Below are 10,762 nucleotides of genomic sequence, written 5' to 3'. Positions count from 1 at the left end.
TTTTATCAAAAATATATTAGTTCATCAAATTGTACTAAAATTTGTAATTAATTTCATGTATTTTAGTCTCTAAATTTTGTTCCCCCGTGTTAGTAACAAAGTTTTATAACACTTAAGGAATTATAATTTACTTTCATTTACTATTTTTTTAAATTTATTATTATATTTTCATAAAAACCATTGAATTTTAGTTTCTTTCTGTGATTTAATTCATCTGATCGTCTGATCTTGATATTTTTCAACATTTTGCTTAATTATTCATCTTCCAAGAAACTTTTTTTACCTTTCTTTTGTATTCTCAAAAGAACTGCTGCGCTTTATTTTTTCCACATTGTTAAAAATTATAAATTCTTTGGCAGGCCTATCGCTTACAGGTCAGACACGGGTGAGCGGTTACAAAAAGGTTCAAAAGGAAAGCGAAAGTAGGGCACCGTGGATGGACGGTGGCGCCTCTGCGTGACGTCACTTCGCACCAAGTCGCAGAAAAGGTGGTGGGGTTGGATCAACAAACTACAGCTGAGTTTCGAGCAGCTCGGAAAATCGAATCTCACCGCAGGTCGGACGCCCTTTGGCCGAATTGGGCCGACCTGAGAGCGTTGCCGAATCCCGCAGACAGTCGTCGGCATCGGTCTCCCGCGTCGGGGCTCCTGTCAGGGCTCCCGCACAGCCCGGGTGGCAACAGCGACCGAGTGCGTCGCAGTTGGCGGTCGCGACCTCGACTCTGGCTGGCGAGAGATGGTCTGAGGAAGTGGCCCTGCCGATGGACGAGCCCAACCTGTGGCACCATCTGCCCTTTCCCGCCGCCGGACTGGACGACGAGCAGGCGCCCTCCGCAGAGGAGCCCTCCTGCGAGTCTAAGAAGGACATGGAGGAAGAAGAGGCAGGGGCCCAACAGGGTCCCAGCAGTTGCTGGCTCGAGCACTTCACCTACAGGGACTACCAACTGCTGCCCTGCACCTACGTCGTCCGACCGTCGGACATGCTGGACGCCTACAGCTCGCTCGACTCGCACAGTGACTACCAAGGCTTCTTGGTAAAACTCGATCCATACCTCAATTTAATGCAAACTCATCTTTTAGTTCCATCCGTAATTAATAAAAGAAATTTTTATATGAAAAGAAATTTTTGAAAATACTAGCGTGGAAATATAAACGATCAAAGTTTCTTTCAAGTGCCATTTGAAAAATTTTTTAAATGGGAGGCAATTTAATGATTGCGGATTGCCCCATATTTTTATTTATTTTTGTCTAAAATAAATTATCCTCACAGTATAATTTTTTTTATTTTAATGATGCAAACATGTTTATTTTTCATCTGTTTGTATTTATATTGAAATTAATTATACACTGAATCTAGTATTAATTATTCCACAAGAACATAATGGAAAAAATTAAAAAAAAATTCATTAAATAATAATTTATTTAAAATATGTTTGCACTTTATTGTAGAATACTTTTAAGGCAAATAGAAAAATAATCAGGCATAAATGAAATGCAAAAATAAAGTGAGACACAATGATATTTGAGTCAATTACTTGCGGCTTTGATGATGCCATTGCGTGCCGCTCATGAAACGAATCCATTCAAGGGCATTCTGAAGGAAACCTTACTCATTTTGATAAGCCTGTAATATTATGAATGTGCCATTTTTTTTTATTATTGCATAATTTTTTTTGGTGACTTGTCGCAAGTATTGATGTATCAATTTGATTGCAGGAAACGATGCCGTTGAATTACCCTCCAAAAAAGCACCAAGGCCCGCGGCTTCGATTGACTGAAAACCCTGAGGAAGAGGAACTGGTCAAGATGGCCAAGAGAGTCGGTCTGATCCAGCATCTGCCTACAGGCTCCTATGACGGCTGCAGGAAAAATAGAGAGTGAGAGGTTTTTTTTATAAATTGAATAAAAAAAAAATTAGTCATTCAGTATAAAAAATTTTAATACAGATGATTTTACTTTAAATTTCAATTCTATTAATATTATTGAATTGAATGTGTCATTTTTCCTTTAAAATTTTCCTATTAAAAAAAAATAAATAAATAAAAAAATGGAAAAAGTTTGTATGGCAAAATCTATTCTGAATTTTTTTATTCATAAAATAGAGGTTTTAAATTAAAATATTTACTATTTACACATTATTTAGACTAATTCAATTGATTTTTAGTTTAAAAAAGTTCTCGTCAATTTTTGTTTATTCTCCTATTTTTTTTTCGTTTTCCTAAATTCTGTGTTTAATTTTTTGCAGATGCGTGATATGCATGATGGAGTTTAGTCTGGGCGAGGGAGTGCGTTACCTGCCGTGCATGCACACATACCATATCGAGTGCATCAACAGCTGGCTGATGCGTTCCTTTGTGTGTCCGTCGTGCCTCGAGCCAGTGGACGCCGCACTGCTCACTAGTTACGAGACCAACTAGCTTCAAAAAACGTCCGTTGACACTCTCATATCTGTGGTTATTTCTTAGTCGAACGCTCGCGATCTACATAATTTATTATTGTTCCCCCGCTAGCCTTATTGTTTGTCTCCACCCGCGTGCGTTGTTGGGGCAGTCAGCCTTCGTCGGGCAGTGCTTGGATCTCTGTTTTTTATTGTCAGCAGCTTGAGCAGCTGCAAGGATGGAAGTTCATTTTAAAAGAACGGATGAGGTGGCGTTTAGTAGAATGTATTTTCCTGATGATATGAAATAATTTTGTTGTTTCTTGTGGGCCCATACAATGCCTAACTTAGAGTCCCCCCCCCCCCCAATTAATTGTTTGGAATTTAAATTTTAGAAGTTTTTTTAGTGAAGGAAAAGCAAATAAGAGAAATGTTCAAGATTCACAATTTTTATTCTAATGAATATAATTGATTTTTTGTGTAATATCAATGAAAGGAAGGCACGCTGCCTGTTTCTAAACTGCAAAAAGTCATTTGGTTTTTTAAACTTTTTGTGCTTTATCTTAAAGTTTAGGCATTTAGACAAGTTTCGTAAAGTACTCTCTCTTTATTTAGGCAAAAAAATCAAAATCGAGTTCTTCTCGGCCCACTCTACTTCCCTAGGCTACATGATAAATGTGATGTGAGTGCATGAATGATTTTCTGACAAATGGGTTGTGCTTGCGAAAAATGAAAACTTTTCCTCCACGCTAATTACTGCGTTCTCTACATCCCGTGAAGAAGTTAGCTTTGCAGTTGAAAGCGCCTGCAAGGATTGTTGTGATACACTCGATGTTATCTAATTAATGGATAAGAAATATAATTGTGTAATTTTAATAACGTCTCTTTGATTACTCTGCTGTAATAATTCACGATGTCAAGGGGAATCAGTCTGTTTTGTAGAGCGAGTAATCACCAAGTTTCCTTTCTAGTTCTGTCACTTTTCGGACGGGCCTCTCGTTGTTGCTGCAAAGTGATTCTTATGGGTGCATGCGACGAGGAGGTGCTCAAAAATTGCCAAAATCTGATTTTCTATAATGACTCTAGTGACGGTGATAAAAATTTATAATTAATTAGAAGAAAAAAAATTAAATACATGAAAAGAGCATACATGTAATTGCCACAAATAAAAGTTATTTTCTGATTTAGCCGAGTTTGTATGCATTTTTTGTTATTTTGATGCGCAACCCATCTACCTGTCCCGCCCGATAAGCGTTGATAATTGGCCAGCTTCCGCTCTGTCATTTCACAAAGCGTGGATGGTATCCCCAACCATAGTTTCACTCAAATTATGAGGTAGATATTCACAAGCGTCGCCCTTTTTATTTCACTCATCTAATTTATTTTATCGTTACTTTAAAATACAATTTCAAAATTAATTTGACTCTAAATTGATAGAATTATTCAATAATCTGAAGATGCTGAAATTTGAAATTCCGATAAAATGATTATAATAAAGAGCAGAAAAAAATGTATCTATTTATTCCTCCAACTTTTTTTTAGAATGATAACATACAATTTTTGCATTTGTTATTTTACACAAATTAACAATTCGGGAATTTCCCTTTCATCCGCAATTTCACCCCACACCCCATCCTCGCATTTCAACTGGCAGATAAAATTTATGCAGCCCGTGTTTTGTGTTGATTGCTATCGCTATCTCGCCCTGGCTGATTTGCATTTTGTGCAAACACCCACCCACTGCGAGTAGTAGCGTGTGCTGGTGGTGTGGCCTATCTAGCTGTGGGCAGCGAGCGAACGTTGAACTGGACGACCCATCGTCATGGTGACCAGGCCCAAACAATGACCACCGCCGGCCGGACGGAGCGCAGGGTGGGTGGGGAACCGAATACCAGCCGGAGGGTCCACGAGATCAGTGCGAATCGGAGATTGAAGCGAGCGCACCAGTGCAGCGTGACATTCTTGCTTGTGCACATCGGACGTGTGGAGAGACGCAAGTCATGCAGGTGGCCTATTTGCTATCGTTCAGGCGCAAAAGTATCAGTGGCTCATCGGGCTCGAAACGGAAGGAATAGCGAGTTTTAGCGCGAGCTGTGGATTTCCAAGTTCAAGGTTTGGAAATAATTATATTTTATATTATATTATATTAAAAATGAAAAATAATTAAAAATAAATTTTCATTTTATTTTAAGAATAGTAAATTAAGTAAAGATAATTTAAAATTATAACAAATAAACTTATACTTCAATAAAATTATTACAAATTTTTAGCAATCGATTTTTATTAGAGACCAGTTTCATAATTCTATTTTAAAATTACTATTTGAATTTTTGTTCTCTATTTGAACACACTAATTGCCATTTGACTCGATTAATTTACTGTAAATTTCAGTATTTACATTGTGTACATTATAATTATATTACCAATCTCCAAATCGAATTATTTCATTGCAATCAAATCAAAATGAACTAAACAGACTCACTTACAATCACTTAAGTTTACTCCGTTTAATTTAATTTTAAATCACAACAAAAAGATATATTTCACTATGTGTTTTTGCATTTTGTCACAATTTTTAAACTCCGGAAATTTTATTTTTATTTTAAAAAATTTGAAGGCTATTTCCTGCATTATATATCCGGTGACATTGCTACTGCACTGCCATCACCAGGAAGTAGTGCTGTCAAGAGAAAAACGCGGCGGATTTCCATTTTAATGACGTTTGCGATGCCATCAGATCACTGCGAGCGTGAAGGAAAATCGATGCGACTCTGTGACCTTTTAACGAAATTCAGTTGATTGCGTCCGCACCTCAATTATTCAGCGCGGCACTTTCCCGAAAATAATGCACTAAATAATTCAGGCAAATAATCGTGGTCGCATGTCGATTTGGCCAAATCGCAATCGACCTTGCCCTTCCATCAAGCAGGGGGCATTTTAAAAAGCCCTCTGAATCGCGGCGCGTGCCACCGACGTATGTTCGTGCGTGTTAAATGCAAATGAGAGCGAAAATGTATATTAGTGGTGCACTGTATAGTACGTAATTTATGCAGCCGCGAACCAAAGTGACCGAGAGAATAGTTCCGTTCAAAAATATCTCTCCGCCCCGTTCTGCGATAAAATATTTACCAGCACCACAAGGGCTGGCGGAATGTTTTTACAGGGGTCTTTGAACTCCTGTCGTAAATAAACGACTTAATTATTTAGCACTACCAAGCTGCCAAAATCGAGGCTTTTTGAAAATTTATTTCTTTCTGTCTAGAAAAAAAACAAAGATTCAAAAGAATTATCCTTGATTTAATTTTTTTAATTAAAACTCCAGCAATTGAATTATAACATTGACCAATACAAAATTATTGAAATTAATTTACTTGATTTTTTTTCTTTTTTTAATATAACTTTTACTTAAATTTAATTCAATTAAAAGGTAATTGAAATGTAAAGGGAAAATCTATTTCCAAGGATTGATATTAATTTAAGGCAATACATTAGCGCGGTATTTTGCTTTTGAAATTGCAAAATAATTGCTGAATTATGCCGTCCCATTTTTTTGAATGCGCGTGTGTCAGAAAATTGTATTTTCCTTAATCTGCCCTCACAATTTCCGGGTTCTTAAAAACAAATCACTTTGTTAGCAGGAAAAAATAAATGGGCCATAAATCGGTTCTTGCCCCCTGTGCTTTATCGCGAACACAAAAATTTTCCCTCCGACTCTGTTTGCGAGAAAAAACATCTGCTAATTTGCATATGAAATTGGAGACGTTGGGAGACGTGAAATCACGCATGCATATTTTTCAACAAGAAATGGAAAATCTTTAAGATAAAATCATCGCTATTTTGATATTTTAATTACATTGTCAAAATTTTACATAATATTTAAATTATACAATAAACACTAAATTTTTAATAAATTAAAATGATTTAAAAAGAATAATTTTTTAAACTTTCATCCTGTATTAAGCAAGACTTGTATTACACTGAAAGTTAAAAGTCATCCATGCACATGATGAACGCGTCCATCAAAAATTTACATTCACGCTTGGATGCTCTTTTTCTGTGCGCGGCAATCATTCATCAAAGTCGCCGCCGCAAATCCGCCAAATTAGCCGTAACGAAATGCACCCATCCCTGCGCTTGTTAACACCTCTCATGGTTAAAATTAAAAAATAAAAATTACCGCAAAATTATGTAAAAATTTCTTGGAAGAAAAAATAACTTTTTTTTACTTTTGACCGATATGGAGATTTGATATTTTTTTAATTGACATTTTCTTGTATGTAATAGGTGGAAAATGCAAACAGCGTTTCTGATTCTGCTGCACCTTTGCGCTGCTGGGGTTTCCACGTCACCATTCACCCACTTTTCCTCTGAAGATGAAGAGTTCCAAAGCCTGCTTGTAAATTAATTATTTTCTTTTTCGAATATTTAATTTATATTATGAATAAAATAATTTCACCTTCAGATTCGCGACAAACGGCAAGATACGGCAGAGATTTGCGATTTTGGTTCAGACACAGACTTGGTGACATGTGACTGGAGTAACCGCAACGGTTCCTCATTACGATGGGAGGCAGGGGCAGGGTCCCTGTCGAACTGGCTCGGCGGACCTCCAAAAGACGGCAGTTCCAATGACGACGCACAAAGAGGTACTATATATTTTTGTCCAATTTTTTTAAGAAATAAATTAATTATTCAAGTTTCAATTTTAATAAAAAATATCATTGCTTTAGGTGGTTATATTTACTTTGAGACGTCGTACGTGCCAACACCTCGCACCACCAAAGTGGGCCAGCGGGCGTACATTGAGAGCTCCGTGATGGGAAGCACAGGCCCTGAGGGAAAGTGCGTGGGATTTGGGTGAGTGACGAGATCACTTTCCACGATAAACAAAAATATTTTGAAAATTTTCCACAGATTCTCGATGGGCGGATTGAGCGCTGCAGGGTTGAGAGTGATCCTGAAGCCAAAAAACAGTAACGAAGGAGACGACGACGACATGGAGAGAGTTATTTGGAGCAACAAAGATCCGACGGGTGGCCAGTGGAAGCAGGCCGACGTTCTCTATACATACAACAAAGAACACCAGGTTAGAACTTAAGGACAATAAACTTGTGCGTGCGAAAAGCACATTAAAATTAATGCTTAAAAAGTAGCAAAAATGACATTAAAAATATTAAGTTACTGTTTTATCTTCTACGATAAAATTTTATGTTATTATTATTTTTTATTTTTAAGGTCATATTTGAAGGAATTTCAAAAGACTTGAACGACCCACTGCGAAAGTACCGCGGCCACGTCGCCGTCGACAATGTGGCGTTAAAGCCTGGATCCGAATGTCGCGGCCACTGCACCTTTGAAGGAGGAATCTGTGCATGGACCAACGACGAAGACGATGACTTTGATTGGTCCCTTGTAATTATGTCAAATAAAAAAAATACTTGGCAGGTATATTAAGAAAAATCTGTACAGGGTCGAGGGAGCAGGAATCCGTCAACAGGGCCTGCGATGGACTGTACAAGTTTTTTCCATGGCGGTATGGAAGGTGGTTACGCGTTCATAGATTCATCGCACCCTCGACGACCAGGGGACATAGCAAGATTGTCCAGTCCTGAAATGGATGCCACAGGTTTGAATTTAAAATATTTAAAAAAATTTAATTTTTCAATTCATTATTTTGAAATTAAAATTATATAGTAACAATAATTATGCAACCGTCTGGACTTTTATGAAATGCGGGTCTGCATACATTTGAATATCTAGTTATTAAAATACAATTTAATTTATTAGAAATGAAATATCTACGTTTTTGACAGGCGTGGACACTCCTCTGTGTCTTCGGTTCTTTACTCACATGTACGGAAATGGTATCGGAACGTTGAGCATTCACTTGATGGACGTCCGCGAGGGCAATGAGCGAGACATTTGGACACTTTCTGGCGAGCAGGGCAACGCATGGTACCAGGCTGATGTACCCGTTTCGTCACCAAATCCTTTCAAGGCAAGAAATTATTCAGAATTTTATATTTCCAAGTTCATTAAATAACTTTAAATTTACAGATTGTTGTGGTCGGAAAAGTGGGGAAGAATATTTTGGGTGACATTGCGATTGACGACCTTTCCTTCCATCCCGGCAGTTGCCCCAGTAATAAAATCTTCTATTAACCTAATTTGTAATTAACATTAATTTTTTTTCTAAAGCTGCACCCCAAATCGCCGCCCCTATGCCGGGCGACTGCACTTTCGAGGTTGACGAGTGCGGCTGGGCGAATGTGCCGTCGCGCGAAAGGATGGACGAATTAGACTGGGAGCGTGTGTCCGCTTTGACGGGCACTGAAGGTCGACCGCTGATGCAAAATGTGGATCACACCTTGTCATCTGACAAAGGTTTGAATTTGTGTCAAAAGTGAAACTGAAAATAAATAAATGTTGAATTTAGGCTTCTTTATGACGCTGGCGAGAAGCACCAACGTCCAGCGACCAGCCAGCAGAGCGTGGTTTACGTCTAGGGAATTTCCTGGAAGTGCCAATGCTCACTGCATTTCATTTTGGTGAGTGAAAATAGCAAAAAATTAATTGAATTTCATATTAATTATAGTTTAAGAAGTACAATTTTAATAGAAATAATTAATACTATATCCATTAAAAAAAGTATTAAATCAATCAAAACGGTGACCAGATTTACAGACTAATTAATAAATTGAGCAATTAATTGTTTATCAGTTTAATAGGTTGCAGTATATAAAATTAACTTAATTTTATTTTTGTTCAAATAAACATATTTTATTTTAAGGTTTAAGAATTACTTGCTTTATTGCCGTTCCATGAAGATTTTCAAACAAACAAACAACTTGATTTTTTCAAGGTACGTTCTGAATGAGCCATTTATTGGCAATGCTGGCCCCAGTCTAGGCGCACTTTCCGTCTACACCAAAGTTATTGAGCCCGACGGTAATGTGATCAAGAAACCCGTCTGGAAACTTTACAACCACCAAGGTCCCGAGTGGCACTACGGACAAGCCTTAATTCAAGAAGAAAAATCTTTTACTGTGAGAAAATTATTAACTTTCATGCAATTGAAAAAATAAAATTCTTCAGATTTTCTTCGAGGGAATGTGGGGTTCGAGTCTGGCCAACGGAATAATTGGATTTGACGATATAACCCTCTTTGACGGCGCCTGCTCAAGTAAAACAAAAATTAATTTTAACACCACAATTCTTAATAATAAAATCGCAGCTACCCCACCTAGTGCAACGACGCATCACGGTGATTGCCGGTTCGAGCGAGACATTTGCGACTGGGTCAACTCGACGACAAGCAACACGTTCTGGAAACTGGCCACTGTCGCCAGAAGGCCGGCCAATTTGCCTGACAAAACGTTTGGAGCCCCAGGTATAAAGTTTTCTCATCGAAAAAGTGGAAATCTTTTAATGAAATTCCGCAGAGGGCTACATTTACTTTGACTTGTTCAACTCGGGGAGCAGCGTGGTGCGGCTGACGTCTCGCTTCATTGCTGCCACCGACGACAGGCAGTTGTGCTTCACTTTTTGGTACACAGCGTTCGGCTCTGGTGAAACGGCCGAGCTACATGTTGTTCGCGTCGACAACACTACCAGTGAAGAGGAAACTAGAAAGGTGATAATTTTTTAATTAAAAAAAATTTATACATTGATATTTAAAAAAAAAACTTTGTTAGAATTGTTTTTTATCAAAAATTGTTAACAAATAATATAAATAAATAGCATTTTTTTTTAACTTTTTAGTTGTGGTCATTGGAGGCGCGCAACATGGACACTTCAAGACCGACTTGGCGACCGGCGCAGGTGGCCGTCGACTCGGGCACCGATTTCCGACTCGTTTTGGAGGGTAGGGCTACCAATGGTGGTTTTGCAATTGACGACATCTCCTTCTCCACTGGTGCTTGCTCAAGTAAGAACTTTTTTAATTTTAAACCAAGGTTATATTATTTACGCATTTTTATTGCAGCTCGGCCAGAGAAGGCGACGCCTAAAGAGCCTGAGGAGGAAGACGGTTGAGGATAAATTAATTCTTAACAACACTCTTGTAAAGAAAGAAAACTTCGATGAAAAAAGATATAATGATTTATTGTATACAAATGCAGGAATTTTTGTCATGGAAGAGAAAATGTTATATAATATGCAATAAATAAATTAAGCTCTTATCTGATTATTATTTAAATACAAGTGCATTACTTAATTTCAGCGATTGTTTTTCACTTTTCGTTTAATACCATCCTGGACTGCTTGGGAAGGATTAAAGTATGTTGAGTCCTATTTAATTTGGAAACAATGTAGGTTGGGGTTTAGGGAAAGCTTGGAAAAGCTCAGTCACCAAATCGACGCGAAACCATGTTTTGAAGCCCAATCA

General features: G+C 37.8%; 2 protein-coding genes across 2 annotated transcripts; both read left to right on the top strand.

Moving 5' to 3' along the window:
• Positions 1–475: 475 nt before the first annotated feature.
• Positions 476–3,569, top strand: LOC132205776 (RING finger protein 11-like). The gene is made up of 3 exons (XM_059635045.1): positions 476–1,033; positions 1,716–1,876; positions 2,245–3,569. Exons 1-3 carry the CDS (start codon positions 761–763, stop codon positions 2,414–2,416), a joined length of 606 nt encoding a protein of 201 aa, XP_059491028.1. The 5' UTR covers positions 476–760; the 3' UTR covers positions 2,417–3,569.
• A 718-nt stretch (positions 3,570–4,287) lies between these two features.
• LOC132192592 (MAM and LDL-receptor class A domain-containing protein 1-like) lies at positions 4,288–10,545 on the top strand. The gene is made up of 17 exons (XM_059612626.1): positions 4,288–4,488; positions 6,661–6,772; positions 6,839–7,022; positions 7,107–7,233; positions 7,291–7,462; positions 7,612–7,788; positions 7,846–8,002; positions 8,190–8,374; positions 8,434–8,518; positions 8,575–8,760; positions 8,813–8,924; positions 9,239–9,422; positions 9,472–9,559; positions 9,611–9,766; positions 9,819–10,009; positions 10,138–10,303; positions 10,361–10,545. The coding sequence occupies exons 2-17, from the start codon at positions 6,668–6,670 to the stop codon at positions 10,408–10,410; spliced, it is 2,325 nt and encodes a 774-aa protein (XP_059468609.1). The 5' UTR covers positions 4,288–4,488; positions 6,661–6,667; the 3' UTR covers positions 10,411–10,545.
• Positions 10,546–10,762: the final 217 nt, after the last annotated feature.

This window comes from Neocloeon triangulifer, unplaced genomic scaffold (genome assembly GCF_031216515.1).
Source record: "Neocloeon triangulifer isolate White Clay Creek 2 clone unplaced genomic scaffold, ASM3121651v1 ptg000003l, whole genome shotgun sequence".
In the NCBI taxonomy this organism is placed as follows: Eukaryota; Metazoa; Arthropoda; class Insecta; order Ephemeroptera; family Baetidae; genus Neocloeon; species Neocloeon triangulifer.
This window is presented reverse-complemented; position numbering and strand designations above follow the sequence as displayed.

Coding starts and splice junctions, on each gene's coding strand:
- LOC132205776 (XM_059635045.1), top strand. CDS start 761: ATGGACGAGCCCAACCTGTGGCACCATCTGCCCTTTCCCGCCGCCGGA. Junction 1,034..1,715: donor GTGACTACCAAGGCTTCTTG/GTAAAACTCGAT, acceptor ATTTGATTGCAG/GAAACGATGCCGTTGAATTA. Junction 1,877..2,244: donor GGCTGCAGGAAAAATAGAGA/GTGAGAGGTTTT, acceptor AATTTTTTGCAG/ATGCGTGATATGCATGATGG.
- LOC132192592 (XM_059612626.1), top strand. CDS start 6,668: ATGCAAACAGCGTTTCTGATTCTGCTGCACCTTTGCGCTGCTGGGGTT. Junction 8,761..8,812: donor CACCTTGTCATCTGACAAAG/GTTTGAATTTGT, acceptor TGTTGAATTTAG/GCTTCTTTATGACGCTGGCG. Junction 8,925..9,238: donor GCTCACTGCATTTCATTTTG/GTGAGTGAAAAT, acceptor GATTTTTTCAAG/GTACGTTCTGAATGAGCCAT.